Raw genomic sequence first — 17949 nt, 5'->3', positions numbered from 1 at the left:
AAAACCTTCGTCATTATCGAGCTCCCGCCGTTACTTCCGGTATTAACTCTGGGAAGCACTGCATTATGGGTGATGAACTCCTTCAAGAACTCAGAGCCACATGCACACAGCCAGGCAATAAATGCATTTTCTGAACACCTATTATTTCATGATGGCGTTTTATTGCCACAAAGATCAACCCAATGTATTACAGCTGCAAAATTGTTGTGACGATACACCAACACTAGATTTTATTACTTCATTTAATCATATTCTGTCAAGACTTATATTTGGGATATATTTATTTTCACTTCTAAGTGTATGCTGAGTTATTTTACTGTGCTATGATCTATTAAACTTCACTTCTGTGGCTATGCAGTACTGTTATTAATAGTGAATGTGATCATGCATCTATCATTTAGACATCCACATCATGGTTCGGTGGTACTGTTGCATAATTTATAGGATTCTTATAACTTAATTTTGTAAAGCAGACCACACTAACTACATTTACCATAAGCACACTTATAAATCTGTGTAATATCTGCTTGCTCTATCACAGGTCCATTCTCTCTTGAGAGGACCCTGCACAGTCCCAGTAAGAGGTGATATGAAAGCAAGGGGCAGGTATTAATAAACTCTCCCCGTCTTTTCTCTGCACGGCAGGCCCCATAATGTCTTTCCCGTGGAAGAATAGCTCACACTGCTCCGCCAGCTGTGGGGCTGGGCTTTTCTGTCCTGTGAATCCAGAAGAAAATATTTAAACAGTTGAAGATTCACACCTAAATCATTGCTTTTTCTCTGTGTTAAAACCATATTCTAAGCACATTGCTGATTTAAATAGCTGGATTTTACAGCTCCAGCTTCATAACACTTAAACATTTTGACTGATGAATCATAAGTAATTTTAACCATTTTTGATAAGATATATTTTGCTTTCATGTGATACGTGTTTCATAATAAAATACTCACTGGTTGATGTTTTTGAGCCCCTTTCTCCTTGTTTGGGGATGAAGGCCTCAACTCTGCCCTCTGGTGGACAGCACACAGCCAGGGGGCTTGTATTATTATCCCTACACACACATACAGTACTGTTAGTTGTGACATAGTCATGATAGACAAAAGTGTACATGCCTGTACAAACACATTATACTTAAACTAATTTTAATCTTATTCAACATAATTATATCATGCCAGTTTTACCATAAATAGTCACCAAGGTGTCATGTATGAATGTCTTTTCACATGCAAACTGAATTAATAAAGACTCACCATCCCTGTGCGTCTGTAGTCCTGAAGCCTTTTGCAAATGGATTGCTCGCAATTTTTAGCTGAGTGATCTGAGAGGGAGGCAGGTGAAATATTTAATGGGCCACAACAATTTTTATCTTTCAGATTCCATGAAAAAGAAGTTCTGCTTCTTACCCTGTGGTTCTGATAAGCAGTAACAGCCATGAACTGTGTCTCAGGAAAAGAGAAAGAGCAGAAGTTCTTGTATGCATTTAAATGGCTGTTAGGAGCTGGATCTACATACACCACATGGAAGCGCGGCTGGTAGCGATGCATCGAGTTCAGTATCATCTGGAAAGGACACATTAAAAGGAAAAACAAATTACATGATCTTTCATGAAAAAAGTAAGTTAAAAAGATTAAAAACAACTACTGACATGTCCGTTGTCATCCAGCAAGTTGTTGGTGAGCTTGAGAGTGTCAAAGGACACAGTCTGCTTCATCCACTGGGCTCCAGGAGCAGGAGAGTCTGGGTGGAAGTGCATCCTGCTTGGAGCTGCAACATCTGCCCGTCCTGCGATCAACCAGGAAGAGCTGTGGAACGCATATCTGATACACACACAGGAGTAGAAATATTTAGAAATATGTAAAAAATATAATGATCAACTAGATCAGATTTTGTTTGTTTTTTGTGAAATTCTGAGGAACCTATTAGCTTAATTTCTATGACCATTTTTCATTCGTGTTCAGAAGATGTGGCCAGAAAGAGTGAATAAAAATAGGAAAAATGTGGGAAAACTTCCACCAATGCACACGTAAGTTCATGTGCTTGCATGAGATAGTTTTTGCCTGTTTTGAAAAAGATTTAAGGTGCATTAGGTGGACATGAAAGCATATTTGGTTAAACACACCCAAACTGGCAAAGACCAAAATGTCATGACTCACCAGGTATGCTGTAAAACTGATGTTACTGACCCAACATGCCCCACTGCTGATGACTTTTTACTCAAAATTCCCCAAATGCGAGACAGGGAAAATAAATTCAAGGCCCGGAAAAGCTTTAGCACCGTCTTTTAAGAGTTTGCAAAAGTAGCATCTAGCAAGAAGCTGTCCAATAAGTCTGAAGCAACTACTGACAGACTCAAGGGAAGGATTTGTTGGTCAGCCACATTTAACAATGCCATGGGTCCACACTAAAGTTCTGTCATTATTATTCAACATATGTGACATTTGCTTGAACTTTCAATGTTTGAGCTGTTTTAGATGGCAATTTTTTTTTTTTGCTTCTCTGTTATGGGAAGCTATTAAGCTATCAGAATTCCCCCTTGATTCTTCAAACTGAGCGCGCTCTGATCACGTTAGGTGGGATGCTGACTATTATTAAGTACTTCATATAATCCTACTCAAGTACTGCTTTGCTCACTCTGTATGCCTTACCGGTATCTTTTGTCATCAACAGGAATGAAGTCCATGAGCAGAACATATTCAGCAGAGGGATCCATCCCAGAGATTCGTACTTGAAATGTTGGAAACATCCTCCTGCAGTTTATAAAAAATAAATAAAAAATATTTATCAATGGACATTGGAGAAAGAATAAAAAAGGAAAGAAAGAGCAACAAAAGATATATCAATAAAATGTGTTGTTGAGGCTTGAGTCACCGTCCAGATTTAGTAACGATCATCTCTGTACCCAGCTGGTTAAACTGCTGCCAAAGTGCCTGCATCTCCAGCTGAACTCTGACCCCACTGACCGGAAGGGCTTTAGCACTCAACAATGCCCCCCTGTCTGCACAGCAGGGTAGAGACAGGTCGCAACTCTGAGACAACACAAGGCCTGAAAGGATAACCTTTGATTAATTTTCGTTCTTCAAATTTGACCAAATAAACAGTGGATGAATAAACAGTTAACTCAACTCTGCTAGTTTGGAATTAACAAAAACACTTACCGTTCATGCTTTTAGTATCTTGAAGATTATCAGATTCAATTAAATAATTTTGCTTTTTCCTCTACTATTTCTGTTCTTTCCTTTCAGTTCTTCCACTCACAAGTCAGAAATTATAATACAAAAAAGCAGCTGAGAACCAAAATCCACAACTTTGCTTTGCATTGTTATTGGAAGGTTGGAAACCGTACATCTAGATGCACAAAGTGTTCGTGGCCAGGGAACCACCTGGTTTTATACACCATAAAGCCCTCACTGGGGACCTCCATGCTTGCCTCATCCATTATAATACTCATACTGCCACTGACATGCACTAATCAAAGTTACATAGGCTTGCATGTGTGCAGGCCCACAAATGAGTGTGTACACACACACATACAATGCTCTGGGAGCATCTAGAGATCTCTGATCTGTTGACTTTTGTGTCTTGTAGCCTGAAGCCTGAAGCGGATTAGCATTTAGCACATTAATAACACCCTAATCAGCTCTGTGTTGCTGGGTGAGGACAGATGAGGATGGCAACTACCTTTATTATTCTTAGACTGTTTTTAGGAGCAGATTTCAACACCACATTTATTGGAGAGGCACTTAATAATTAAATCTGACCATGGCATAAATTTCTGATTTTGTTTTAAGGCAACATTCTGGCAATGCTGTGGTTATAAAACTAAAACTCATTTATGTTAATGTGAATGGACTTAGTATAAAAAATTATTAAATATATTAAATGATATGTACTGATGATAATTCAAAGTTTCTGGTAGCACAATGTGCTTTCAGGGTGTTTATTCAGCCTCATGTGGCTCTATGATGGGATTGTGCTGAAGAGTTCCACCCTGAGGGATCCCAAGGCTTTTCTCTAATAAAGCCCAACAAGAATCATGTTTGTCAATAGTCTGGGTCCCTCTCTAATCAACTCATTAATCACAGCTTTCATTTCCACAGACAGAAACATATTGCAGGGATCTTAATGACAGTCTCAAGTAGAACTGATTGTTTTATTATTGTTCTTTGCCAGTGGACCTTTGGAATCAGTGATGACATCTCAAAACGCTGTGTCTTTGGGATATTACCTTTAGGGCCCACAAAGGTCACCAATGCTCCAGTGAGGCTAAATGTGGGCCCCTGCCCTGGACATTTTTCAATCAAACTAAAAATTTAGAACACAGTAATACTACTGGCATGAAATAAAGTAAACTTGGGTGAAATACTCAGTGAAATAGCAGTGTGTCATCTGCATAGATATTGATCATTCATTTGGGTAAAAAGAAAAAAAGGCATCCCCAGAGGCAGAATAGTATAAACAGTTAGATGTTTATTGAACTGTATCTTTCATCAAAGCACAGTTTTCACAATTACACAAAGATTCACATACAATTCATACACAAAATGTTAGCAGTTGGAATGCAGTGTGTAAAGATGGTTATGCATGTGTCTCTATGTGTGTGCTTGCATGTGGTGAGCATGTGCGCGTAAACTGAGATGTTTGCTTGGAAGAGAAAAAGTCCCGCCATTTTTGTTTGTCAATTGGGCACTAGCTTCATTGCAGGAGGTGGTGTGTATGAGAGAAGTAGGAATGGAGAGAAAGGTGGAATGGATGTAGGACAGACAGGAAGGTAAGGTTAGTTTAAGGAACACAGAGCATTTAGTTCTTGGTGAAGGTTTCAGCGATGAGGGCAAACATGGCTGAGAACTTTGCCTTGATATCCTCGGCAAGAGGTGCAATCTTCTCCCTCAAGGCAGCCAGATCATCGGTTTTGAAGGACTGAGCTTGGCCGTAGGCCGTCTTCAGCTGCTCCTTGTATTCATCAACGTAAGGGGTAGCCATCTCCTTCAGGTTCTCCAGGCGCTCAACGAGCTTGGTGCGCACAGCCTCCACCATGGGCATCAGGGCGGCCCTGGTCTCGTCAATGTTGGTGGACATCTTCTGACGCAGCTCTGCCACAATGGGCTCCATCTTGGCCCTCAGAGCTTCCATGTCAGCGGTGTGCTTGGCATGGTACTCTTGGATAATGGGCTCCATGTGGGTGCGGTACTCCTCCAAGTGCTTTTCAATGACCTCCATAAGCTTAGCACGTTTGGGCTCGAGCTCAGTTTTCAGTTGCTCGATGTCGGCCGTGAGTTTGGCACGGAAATCTGCAGTGGCATCAGAGACGGTGCTAACAACGCTGTCAGTCATGGGAGACACAGAGGTCTGCAGGGTCTTGATCTGAGCGTGCAGGGTCTCCAGGCGCTGAACCAGGGTGGCCCTGGAAAAGAAAGAGAGTGTATTCATTTCAGCAAAGAGTTGTAAAAAGTGACTACAGCAGAAATTTAAAAAGATATAAAATAAATTTACTTGAGCTCCTGGTATGGAGTGTCATCAAGCTGCTCCAGAGCCTTGATGGCACCTTCCTTCACCTGAGTCATGTAGATATCCGCAACAGACCTGATATGGGCCAGCTGGGAGGGCGCATCGGCCTGCAGGGAAGCGGCCTGAGAGCCTGAGATGAGAATGAGGAAAGAAAACAGTTAGGCTGTGTGATAGAACTCCTAAAGCTTTACATGTTAAAGAAAGTGTGTGTTCAGTACTCACCGACAGCCAGCAAAACAGCGAGAGCGAGAGCCACGAATTTCATGATGGTGATCTACAGAAGAAAAAGAGGCATCATGTTGAACAGTTAAATCAGTTTCAATACATTAGTTAAAAAACAGAAAGAAATAAAAAAAATAAAAGTGGAAATGAATTAATCCATTAAACTTTAAATCCCTCACATAGAGCAGATTTAAATGCCTTAAACGTAGGAATATTTGACTGAACTGGCCCAAATGACTTGCTACTTTAACATGTGGCTGTCTACAGAAAGAAGCTGTAATCCGGATAGATTAGTGAGACAGTTTAAGAAGATAGGGTCCGGATTGCTTCATAATCTTGTTTCAGGTTTTGCAACAAAACACAGAAATAGAATTAGGAAGTCTGGACGCTGTCAGAGGTAGCTTCTGTCCAGACGTATTTGCCACAGAAACATCTTTAAATAGAAATAACTGCTGTAATATCACATCGAGCTAAACAGCATTTCTCTGGCATTGCAATTACTAAAAAAGTAAATCATTTAAATTTGCCAATTAAAAGTGTCTTCCTTCCAGAAAAACACATTTTAGTTAACTTCATCAAAGTTTCAAAAAGTTAAAAAAAGAAATAAATTAAAAACTTTTCCTAACCCTTTCCTGCCTCCTACTCTAAAGCCCAGGTTCCACTTCCAGCCTCAGCGTTTGCTTGTCTTACCTGTTGGAGTTGGTGACGAGACTGAAGAACTTCAGCAGGAGCAGACTTTTTATAGTGCCCTGGTGAGGGACGAGTCTGTGTGGGAAGGGGGAGGAGGAGAGGAGCTGTGAGGGCTGTGTGTCTCCGTGGAGGTGGACCTCACCCCCCAGCCGTCTCCCTCAGCAGGAGGACTGGGTTGAGGGTTCAACGGTCACCTGCTGCGAGATCAGTCGTCACACACAGCAACACACGTCAACAGACTAGGCCACAGATTGACTATATACTGTACATGATCAGGGTCAGACACGTACTGTAAATTTCACAGTTATCCTTCTTTTCAGTCCCTCAAATGGCTGTTGCTATTTAACACCCGTTTAGTTTTTTCCCTTAAATAAAGACCTTTCTTATTTTTCTTGAGGCCAAGCTGCCACATGGACATAAAACACAAAGCCATTGACTTTGGGAAGTTAAGAAAACGTGTTAATACTACACAACGGGGAAAACTTTAACTTTACTTTTTTAAAAATATGAACCTGTATTACTTCAGTTGAGGTGCTCTACAGGTTTATGTTGTTCTTTCAAAAAAGCTGCCAAGAAAAACAAGGAAGAGTAAACAGCAGGCAACAGCTTGATTCAATCTGGCTCTCTGAAATGCAGTAAAACTCAATTAAAAGTTACTGATTTGAGGATGGCAAACAAGCAAACACACTAACTAAACCATGTAATGTTATGCAGTGATCAAGAAAGTACCAAAACACACATCTCAAAGTACGGATAACAAAATTACTCAGTGGTGTGTGGGATGATTAATAGGTCAAAGAGTGGTGTGTGCTGTTCTGTTGTTTGTTGTCCTATCACCTCTGGACTTTGTCACCGCGATTTCATGTGATTTGAGGAATTGGAGGGATTGCAGTGTGTGGTCCTAAATAATACATTTAAATACTGTTATAGGAACAGTAGCTTCTGTCAAGCATGTCTAGCCTGCACAAAGAGGACAAATAAATAGTTTATCTGGCTTATACTGTTGAGAATTGGAATTTAAATGTGTAACATTTAGAAAAATGTACTTTCGTTTTTGTTCTAAAGTGAAAACAAGCATCTATATTTGATATAAAGACATATTGCCGCCAGTATATCAGACCACTGCAGAGTAAAAGGTGTAGTGTAAGGGTACAGGGTTACCAAGTGCAAGGTTAATCATTGTAAGAGCTGGCATGCGGTCCTTACATAATGCCTAGCCTATATGATCAATCACTATGTTCAGTTGCAACATGTCCAATGCATGCCTTATGCAAAAAAGGTCATTGATGCTCATAGTTCCAAGAAAAAGCACAAGAACTGTGGAAGCAGGAACCCCTAAAGCTTAAAACACACTAATATTATAAATGGGTCATTTTAAAGGATTTCTTTGGACACTATTTCTGTGTAAATTGGGTTACCAAATCTTTCCTTATGCTGCCTTATGTTATTTTATTACTAAATTTGTAGGAATTAAGACTTATCCTGACTTCTCTTGATGAATAGTATCTTTATAACTTACAGGAATTGCGCTTATGCAGTTTTAATTATGCAGGGAAATTATCGCAGTAAAGTCTTGTGTTACCATGGAAATTGGAAAAAGTTGCAGAGGTCTATTGAAACATGTAAAATCATAAATGGAAAAATAATTTATGAAGCACAGCGAGAGCTTATACAGTTTTAACAGGCAAATCAATATAAGTTATAATCAACTTTAATTTATTATTACAGCCTTAATTTTCTTAATTAAGATTTCTTCCCCTTTCTTTAAGTAGTGAATTGTCTGTAGTAAAACCGTCTTATTTTGTTCTACTTCATTTAATCAGAGTTGGCCTTTTCTGAGAAAATGTTTAAGTTATGATTTTATAGAGGTTTAGAGCTACAGCTGCATCATTTTAAAGAGATTTTCATATTCATCCTGAAAGTGTCTGAAACTTTTTTATTTTTTCTATGTGTTATCTTCATTAATTCTTCACCAGTAACACTGCTGGTATTAATACACATTAACACATATCACGTTTTCTCGTGTATCTTAAAGCATCCAAATAGATCTTGTGGTTGCAGAGATATAGTCAATTCTTTTCAAGCAATGATTTTTCAAGCTAAATATTTTCACAGGGCTCAAAGGGTTTAAGACACATCATACAACAGGTCACACAATATGTCAAATTTTAGCTGATAGCTCTTTGGAAATCACCTTGTTGGCATAAAAGCCTAATTTTATTTCTATAAAAAGGTACATGCTAGCATCCTTTGCTTCACCTAACTTCCATTTGCCTTTTTCTTTTATTCTTTGTCAGTAACTCTTCTAACTTCATTTACTTCTCACATAAGGGGAGTCAAGCTCATGAGCCTGATGACAAGACAGAGGAGTTACCTTCTCCTGCCACGTTACCAGCATCGTTATCAGCCCTGTTATCAGCTCTGTCACCGATTAGCAAAATACTGCAAACCAGCTGAAAAATGTAACGATGGAAGCGTTGTAGTATAGCATCAGATCACTTGGAAGCATCTGCATGGAAATAAATACCAAATTATTTTTTAAAATAGCACTATACCGACACTGAGACAGTTTATTGATCTTTTGGTCATATTGGCTGATTGATCATTATCTGTTTATCTACTTAATATTATTATAAATGTAATGTTTTTGTTTTTGAAGCTAAGGCTGACAGAAAATGCAGCTTTAAGATGCCCTCCTCTATCATCTGTCGGACAGAAAAGTTACTTTAAAAAGGAAAATATGAATGGAATAAATCAGTAGTACTAGGTATCCATTATACACAGCTACCAGAGAAAAAGGTAGAAGAGATTACACCACATTGTTTCATTGTACAGTGGTCTTTGGGGCTTTTGCCCTGGCCCATAAGATAAGAGTGTTCAACATATAATATCAGCTGCTCAGAGCTGCTAATCAAGAGTGAAACAGGCCTCGTCAGAGGAAAGACTCTTATCTGGAACAGCAACCTTTGAGACTGCTTGCACTGCAGTGCATTGATTCAGCATCCACACTGAGTCGTGTCTATAGATTACTGCTGTCATAACTGTTATCAATAGGTCTTCAGTTCTTCGAGCTGGCAGGACAGTTGCTGAGGTTGCACGTATTGCAACAACACTCAATTCCTGTGAGGGGGGGCAAAATGAGCAAAAAAAGAAGGATTTTATTTCAAACACAAACCATAGCTTTGTCAGCTAATCAGCAGTACTACCCCTGGGATAAAAAACATCACCTGTGCTTCATTTGAGACTAAATAATTGCAAGAACAGACACAATTAGGACATTTTGATTAATTTAAATTGTAGTTTCATTTACATGTGATGGGATTTCTCTGTGCTTGTTGATGAAAATCAACGTTTACGCCAGATTTACCAGATTTGCTGGAGCTGATAAATATTTAATCAGCAAATCCACCATTTGATCAGGCGCTGGCCGTGGGTCAAAGGTCACGTCATTGTTCCAGCTGCCTCTGTGATGGAGCACTGTTTAAAACCAGCAGGGGAGGTTATTGCAGCTGTAACAGTGTGGCGGACGCTCACACTTGTTTTCTCCAACACACACACCACTTAAGATTGCTATACCCAAGTCTACTTAACTGTAGTGATGTGGTTTTGCAATGACACACCTGCTGAGTTAATTTCTGTTTTAATACAGATATTTGGAGCGAAGCCCTGCTTGCAGAGCCTCACTGCTGGTTGCATCGCCCTGAGGGCTGTGCAGCTTGACAGCAAGACAAGAAAATCCACCCTGAACTCAGATAACCTAGACAAGGTACAATAAAGAATTATTTCTAATCATAAAATAAGCCGCATGCATGCTGAGAAATGCTCATGCATTTACAGAATAAAGAGGAAACACAAAAGGGCATGTTCCACAACAACTAACATGCAATGAGCTGTTGTTCTGATCAGAGATAGGGAGCATTATCTTCTCAGTTTATGAGTCCGTGCAGCCATTTGCTGTTCTTAAGCATGTTCCTAAGATAATACAGTTCATTCACATGCACAGTTAAATGTAAGGACTTTCCAACATCATGTCCCAGATGAAACTTTAAACTTTACCCTGAGAGTTTTAAAAATATATATAATAAAATAAAAAGCAAAGAATCTGAGCAGGCAGTTTTTGGAGAACCATCTCCCAGCATCACTCTCACAAAGTATTTGTGTGCATTTAATAGCGCAATCTTATGCTGGTGTTGTGTATTTTGTGGCTCAGCGCGTAGGTGTTGATCATTAAAGTTTCAAGGCCTGTTTGTAATTCTAAAGCATTGCCCAAGACGTAGAGGCCATTCACCCTGATACTAGAAACAAGCCACCCACATCAAAGGTAAACACTGGGTGAGGAAGAGTCTTTTTCATCCATGACTCTGAAGGATTTAGAACTAGTTTTCTTTATACTTGATGCTACTTTTACAGAGAATTAGTGTGTAATAAAGTGATCATTTTGCTTTAATATGTGCCTAACACATGAAAAATAGCAACAATAAGAAAAACATGCTTTGAATACTACGGAGATCTTTTAAATTTAATGCTTCAAAGTAACTTTAAGCTTCCAAAAAATAAAAAATCTGTTGATAAAACAAGTTATGATGCCTTTTTCCGACTCATCTGCCCTCTTGTGGTTAAACACCTGACTAGCTTTACATATTGAAGCAATAGTCTAACGATCCAGTGTAAAAATAGAGTGCCAAGAAATTTTAAATTATATATATATTGCAGTGGATGAGAAATAATGCACTACTCTTCTTTTTTTAATTTTTTTACAATAAACTAACAATAAATTTAATGAGACAGTTCTCAGCAATGTGATAGCACACCATGGCTGTGAGACTGAACAAATGCATCATTTAGCAACACAGTGTTAATTCAGCACCCAGCTGAGGGTGACAGGCGTTGGGAGGATAAGTGCCATCTGACACACCACAGGCATCCTAGCATTTAACCTCCCTTACAATAACACGTGCAACACACATTAAGTCTTCACTTTCTAAAAATAAACTCACAGCTACTGAACTATTTGACATATATTTTAAAAAGAGTAGTTCCTTCAACCACATTTAACAATAGAGTTTTGTTTAAATTGATATTTTTCTTTTACAAATAAAGTGGGCTGAAGTGAGGTGTCACAAATCGTTTAGGGACTTTTACACTATGCTTTGGTGATGATGAGTGGAAGCATTGCCACTCCTTTGTGATTATTTCAGTTTTCATATTGAAATGCTTTCTTTTTAGTACAGTTTGCCCAATGAGTGCTACAGACAAACGGCTGACTGAAAACCCCTGACCCAAAAAAGGACAGAGGAATGGGAAGCATGATTTAGAAGAAAAATTGAGAACAAAAACCATCTGTTCAACAGCTTCAAAGATTACTATTTAAATATATTATATGCTACATGATGAAAAGTGAGTGGAGTACAGATTTATAAAGCCAGTGGTACCTGTGTGAGATTTCTGTAGAGGCCTCCCACAGCCTGGATCAATGACAGCTAAAGTGTACACTTACAAGTGTATTTTCCTGGAGGAAAGCATAAAAGAAAGAAATGTATAAATAGGCGAACAACATTTTAGTAATTTAAAATCATATTTAGGAAATAGTTATCTGCAAGAAATGTATACACGGTTTCCTCGTGAGTATTTAGTGTGTAATGTGCATTGATTTGCTAGAAATCCAAGTAAATTAGGAATTTCCGAGTACACGTAAACGCCGCACGTCGTTGAGCCAGTCAGAGTCACGTCTCTCCATCGTCAGCAGGAAACCAGGGAAGCGTCCTTGGATATTATGTTTTGAGTGTAACTTTTGCATCTTTTCCCATTCTGAATACACCATGTCTGTCTTTTCAATTAACTGAAAGCTCTTTTTTTTCTAGAAGTACTAATGAGAAACTATTTAAAGTTGGGGAGGTAAATTGCTCATACGAGTCAGCTTATTAACTATTTAGCTTTCCGAGCTAACGTTGAAATTAGCAGGAAATGCTGCCGTTAATTAGCTTAGCTCATCCTTCTCCAGCCCGTTCATCGCATTAATGTGATTCAGATTGATTGCACGTTGATATCTAACAGTCATCGACATTGTTGCTGTCTAGCTGTAGAGATCAACCATTTCTTAGAGGCACAATCGCGCTCCTGTTAGTCATTTAGCAACAAATGCGTTTGCTAATTTTTAATCTTATTTGTAGATAAGATTAGTGGATAAGATATTGGATTTCCTCAATAACATTGTGCATTTCTCTCTGCAAAGTTCAGTTTAGAGGCTTGCAATCGAAACAAATGATATCAGTTTATGAAATGCAACCATCTTTAACCAGTCATTGGGTTTTCCACCTCCTGCTTGTTTCTGCAGTAACCATGACTGCGGCTGCTCTCATAGGAGACCAGCTGATCCTTGAAGAGGACTACGATGAGAGCTACATCCCCTCTGAACAAGGTATTGGTTAGCATGCATGTATAGAAGATTAACTAAAAGCTATAATATGATGATCTTTGTATCACACAGTAATCCTTGGCCAATTATTATGCACAATGGGATGAATGAATGCAGTTATGCAATATCAGATTTCAACAGTCAGCAATGGACAGTGTATATTTTGAGTTTTATTCTGCTGCATGATGTTTGAAAAATGCTCTCATTTCACCCAGCTGTTCTCGTATCTTATATTCTCTTACTGGTCAGAGATCCAAGAATATGCAAGAGAAATTGGCATCGATCCTGAGAATGAGCCAGAGCTGTTGTGGCTGGCCAGGGAGGGCATTGTCGTCCCTTTGCCTCCTGAGTGGAAGCCTTGGTAAGCATGAGAGAGATGCTGGAGAGTAGATCTCTGCCACCATGTTGATTCAGCTGCTATCAAAAACAGAAACTATTTGAAATTTAGCAATGCTGCCCTGCAAGTTTACATTTGTTTGGCAGTAATGTAGTAAAACAGTGCAGTTTTATGTTGACATTAGTGATCAAAAATGAGGATCTGAACCTTGAGAGTTAAGTCACCTGCTCTCAACGATGTCTCTTTAGAGATATGAGCTGAAGTGCAGCTAAAAAAGTAACACCTGCAACCTTACAACACAGCGATGTAAGGTATTATTATTACTGCCTTTCTAGTTAATTTTTGCTTCAGTCTGATACTCCAAGCCGGTTTCTGCTAGCAGTAACATTGATTACAAAATTGGGTTATTGACCAAAGTAAAATAATTTGTCATGTCTATCCATCCATCCATCATCCATCCATCCACCTTGTCCATTTGTCTCTTCTTCCCCCCATCCTCCCAACCATGTGTCTGTATATCCATCTATCCAATCATCAACCCATCCATCTCTTGTCTTTGCTTTCTCTTTGCTTATTTTAAGTGCTAAAGTGACTTCTTTCTCCTTCCTTCCTCTCTAAAGTCAGGATGTGACAGGGGATGTTTACTACTTCAACTTCTCCACTGGCCAGTCCACCTGGGACCACCCATGTGACGAGCACTACCGGCGCCTGGTGAGCCAGGAGCGTGAGCGCATTCATCTCACAGCAGCTGCCAGCGGGGCAGGGGCTAAGAAGGACAAGAAGAAGAAGAAAGAGAAGAAGGAGAAGAAAGAGAAGAAGAGGAAGGATCCACTGAAGGCTCCATCAGTGAGTGATTGATAATAATAGTTTCCATGAAAGATCTAATTGAATCTTGTTTAGTTTATTTATGTGATTCCTTTTTAAAAAAAACAGTGTTTGGAGGCGATTCCCAGCCTGACACGGTTAGCTAAGTTCAAAGGACCTGAGCTGAAGGTTGTAGCATTTATAGTGCTACTACTTTGGAGCTATTAGCATTTCTGTCCATAAAACACATTTAGATAGTATCTTTTATTAAATTCTTGCTTGCTGAATATTTTAAGTAAAACTAGAAGCACTCAGAGAGTGCATACCTCCGCACATACCTCTGATAAGCCAGTGTCTTTTTTTTTTTGTCAACAATTGTGAGCATTAGTTTTGAGTTAGAACTCTAATTGTCAAAATTACCCCCCAAGGACTCCAAGATTGTCAGCAGTAATACTTTCGATAGCCGCTAGACAGTGTCACATCTTTCTGGCTTTTTGTGTCTTTTCGGTAGGTCTCTTGTTGTGTTGTTGTGGAACAACACAACCGCAACACAACCTTTTGGCATACTTTAAAGGAAACTCTACAAAAATCACAGAAAAATCTGTGATGACTGATGCTAAAAATCCAGTGGTCTTACGTTTGCAACCTTATGTTCACAAATGTTCCCGGATGCTTTCGCTTCTTAAGAATCCTTTAAAAAATTCCTGGATCCAGGCGGTGATCTGGATCACTCCCAAAATGAAATCAATTCTCCCTTATTCCACTTTCAAGATTTCCCCAAGAAATCTAATCCATTAAATTTTGAGTTATGTTGCTATCAGACAGACAAACGTACAACGCTGACAACATAACATCCGCCTTGGTAGAAGTAATGATATTAATGTAAATATTTTGACCTACTTTGGAAGTTTTAGGAAACATCCTTCCTGGTATGTAAAAGTTTAAATGTCTCAGGTACCCAAATTGTTTGGTTATGGTCCATGTCTGGGTGTATTCCTTATTTGACATTCAAAAAGTTATCAAAAATGTCTTGGAAAAATGTTTTCCTGTAGGCGCTGAGCTCTTCTTTAGGACCATTATCATCCCCACTTGCCAGCTTGGTTCCTGTGAGAGGTCTGGACGCCCCTGGTCAAGGGCCTCTTTCTGGATCTGCTCCTTCTCTTCGGGGGTCCCTTGGCAGTTCAGGTGGGCTGGAACCTCTAAAGACATCCCTCCGAGTAAGAACTTATTTAGGCTCTGTTACTACATGTAGAACTAAACAATCTCTTGAGTTTTCATTTTTTTTCCAAACCAAAATCCCAAATCATTTCCTTTTTCAGGCTCCTCGAAGCAGCGGGGCATCTAGTGTTTTAGGTACCAGGCAAGAGGAGAGGGTGTCATTTACTTTACCTGGCTTGGATGATGATGATGACAATCCTGAAGAAAAAATCTCAGAAAATGAGGTTAGTTTTGCTCTCTGATCCTCTCAAAACTGTACTTAATATCCTTACAAAACCAGACATTGTCCTTTTTTTTTCAGTCAAGTCCTCGTGGTTCAGACAGACTTCTGAAGAACCTCCACCTAGACCTGGACACTCTTGGTGGAGGTCTGCATTATGAGGTAGATTAATAGATTTATTAGATTAGATTTATAGTCAGACATTTTCTGACTAATTAACTCCTTTAAATGACTTCCAGTTAAGTTTTTTTGTCAGCTCCAGTGGAAAGATTGTGCATCCTGTGTGTATGTTTTCTTCAGGACAGTGAAGCCAGCGGTGCAGCTCCAGCTGAGGAGAGGACGGAGCCAGAGTTGCAGGACTTGGCACTGTCTGGAGACCACAGCCCTGAACCACCATCGCAGCAGGTAAAAACACACACACACACACACTCACAAATCTGCTCTGCCATTCCTTTACTCTTTACTCTTGTACAACAGTGTCACATCCTTTCATAACTGGTGTTTAGTTTATTGGAATTACTTGGCTTAACTATCATTAGTATCTTTGAGTACGTCCTTTTTGTGTGAGTTTCTTGTAAAACCACATCCGTCAATCATGTTGAAGGTAATTTCCAAGACACCTAAAGACACTAAAAGAAAGATCTAGAGAATTAATGCATATTTATTCAAGATTTGCATGTTTTTATTTGACAGTTCTGATTTTCTGTGCATCGTTGCCATCGTGGTCTTTTCTTGTTGCCTTGTGGTTTCTGATCCATCTGTAATTCCTTCTCTTGTGTCTTTTTGATCTTTTAAACCTCTCCACTTTGCACCATGACCCACACATGTTCACGCAGCTGGTGTGCTGCTGGGATCTATCCTATGGCCACGGCTGTTACTGTGTCTTCCTCTTTGTCCTGCTCTCCTCCTACTGTCGCTGTTACTGTTTCGCTGTTTGACCTAAAATAACCCTGGCATGTGTCATCACCATCATAAATGATTTTTAAACCTTTTTTTAGCCTAATTTATTTACCTTATACGACTTCCTTTCATCTTCCAGTCAGTCCGGTCTTTGTCCTAAAATGACTGATTCATTAACAGCCTGGTGGACCCCATTCCTATGTGTGTGCTGGTGTTTATATAACCAAAATATCCAGAAGAAGAAATATTTTATATTTATTTATCTGTTTTAATTAATTTATTTATGTGCCAGCTCTAACTTGTTCAGTTGTTTTGTTTCTGCATGCACTTGTTCCCAATACATCACACCGTCATCATCTTTCAGTGGGTCACAGCCGGTTTTTCTGCCTCCTTCTCTCACCTGCCCTCCTGCATCCCTTCTGTCCCCTTGTGTCTCTGCACGCCTTCCTTTGTGCCTCCCGTTTTGGGGATGGACGGACTGTTCTTCCTTTCACCCTCCACCAAGGACTCCTTGAAGGGTCGCCACATCCACCTCTCTCCCACAACGGCTGACAGAAACCAAGTCAGCGAGGAGGGGGCTGGTGTTACCACCCCTGATTCTGAACACTTTGCTGATCAGTCACTAGAGGAGGTTGCAGAGGAGGGAGGAGAGTTGGAAGCTGTTCAGGAAGAGAAGGGAGATGATGGAGAAGGAAGGGACGCAGAGGAAGCAGGGAGCAAGGCAAATGAATGGGGAGGAAATGAGCTGCAGGATGGAGAAGAAGCAGATGGGAAAGATAATTCAAGGCGAGAGGAAGATGAGGATGCAAGTAAAGTGGCTGCAGAGAGTGAGAAAGAAGAGAAGGAAGAGAAGGAAGAGAGTAATGAGATTGAGGAGGAGTACAGTGTTGGTGAAGATGTAGAAAAGGATGAAGAGAAAGGTGAAGTCTCAGAAAGTGTGGAACACAATGATAGAAAGGATAATGAACTAGAGGGAAATAGCAGTGATGAAGAGATAGAAAGATTTGTTGAAAGGGAGGATGATGAAGCCAGAAACAGAGAGGTGAGTGATGAGCCTGGGAGGAGTGTAACCGAGGAGAAAGAAGGGCTGAAAAAACATGGAGAATTCAAGGATGAAGCTGTGGCAAACTGCCACAAGAGTGATGGAGATGGAGGAAGGGAGGAGGAGGACAGTCTTGACAGAGAGAGAGATGAGACTGAGAGAAGCATTTCCGATGAAGGGCAGAATGAAAGTGAGAGAGAAGTGGAGATAAATAGCAAAAAAGGACAGGAAGAGGATGAGGAGGGTGAGAGTGATGAGGCCCTGCAGAGATGCTCCATCAGCCACAGGAAACTGTCAGAGACTCACAAGGACGCCTTAGAAAGATGTGTGCAGAGCGGAGGGGAAGAAACATTGAAGGAAGGAGTGGAAATAGAAGATGAGTCTGATGGTCAAAGTCCCAAAGAAGCATCGGAGAGTGAGGAGGAAGTCGTGGAGGTTTTTAAAGCGGGGCCATCTCAGGTCAAAGCAGCCAAGCTGGGGCATAAGATGCATTACCAAAAGAGTGAAAGCCTTGCTGATGTGATGAAGAATGTGACCAAAAAATCTTCCCTTTCTGCAGAGGTAGGGTTCAGTGTTGTCTCTGCCTCCCCCAACC

The 17949-nt window shown here is 40.0% G+C and overlaps 3 protein-coding genes across 5 annotated transcripts in view; 1 reads left to right on the top strand and 2 right to left on the bottom strand.

Annotated features, from left to right (window-relative positions):
- Positions 1 to 118: 118 nt before the first annotated feature.
- LOC121645927 (T-box transcription factor TBX1-like) lies at positions 119 to 3188 on the bottom strand. The gene is made up of 8 exons (XM_041994717.1): positions 3157 to 3188; positions 2870 to 3044; positions 2647 to 2748; positions 1647 to 1818; positions 1405 to 1560; positions 1252 to 1319; positions 952 to 1052; positions 119 to 717 (listed from the first exon to the last, which is right to left on the bottom strand). Exons 1-8 carry the CDS (start codon positions 3161 to 3163, stop codon positions 536 to 538), a joined length of 963 nt encoding a protein of 320 aa, XP_041850651.1. The 5' UTR covers positions 3164 to 3188; the 3' UTR covers positions 119 to 535.
- Positions 3189 to 4448: 1260 nt separating this feature from the next.
- LOC121645928 (apolipoprotein A-I-like) lies at positions 4449 to 5838 on the bottom strand. Its single transcript, XM_041994718.1, has 3 exons — positions 5729 to 5838; positions 5492 to 5636; positions 4449 to 5402 (listed from the first exon to the last, which is right to left on the bottom strand). The coding sequence occupies exons 1-3, from the start codon at positions 5769 to 5771 to the stop codon at positions 4799 to 4801; spliced, it is 792 nt and encodes a 263-aa protein (XP_041850652.1). The 5' UTR covers positions 5772 to 5838; the 3' UTR covers positions 4449 to 4798.
- A 6310-nt stretch (positions 5839 to 12148) lies between these two features.
- LOC121645923 (centrosomal protein of 164 kDa-like) overlaps positions 12149 to 17949 on the top strand; it is a 25157-nt gene continuing 19356 nt past the window's right edge. For 2 of the 3 annotated variants that reach the window (XR_006011536.1, XM_041994709.1), the window contains exons 1-9: positions 12149 to 12313; positions 12753 to 12836; positions 13083 to 13194; positions 13791 to 14016; positions 15027 to 15191; positions 15294 to 15416; positions 15494 to 15574; positions 15713 to 15817; positions 16818 to 17915. Coding sequence is in view for 2 of the 3 variants with exons in the window: in XM_041994709.1 (XP_041850643.1) it covers positions 12758 to 12836; positions 13083 to 13194; positions 13791 to 14016; positions 15027 to 15191; positions 15294 to 15416; positions 15494 to 15574; positions 15713 to 15817; positions 16818 to 17915 (1989 nt within the window). In the remaining variant the exon portion in view is untranslated. The remainder of the gene's footprint in view (positions 12314 to 12752; positions 12837 to 13082; positions 13195 to 13790; positions 14017 to 15026; positions 15192 to 15293; positions 15417 to 15493; positions 15575 to 15712; positions 15818 to 16817; positions 17916 to 17949) is intronic. The other variant, XM_041994710.1, reaches the window with a different exon arrangement.

This window comes from Melanotaenia boesemani, chromosome 9 (assembly GCF_017639745.1).
Source record: "Melanotaenia boesemani isolate fMelBoe1 chromosome 9, fMelBoe1.pri, whole genome shotgun sequence".
Lineage (NCBI taxonomy): Eukaryota > Metazoa > Chordata > Actinopteri > Atheriniformes > Melanotaeniidae > Melanotaenia > Melanotaenia boesemani.
The sequence above is the reverse complement of the archived record's forward strand: the minus strand, read 5'-3'. Positions and strand labels throughout refer to the sequence as shown.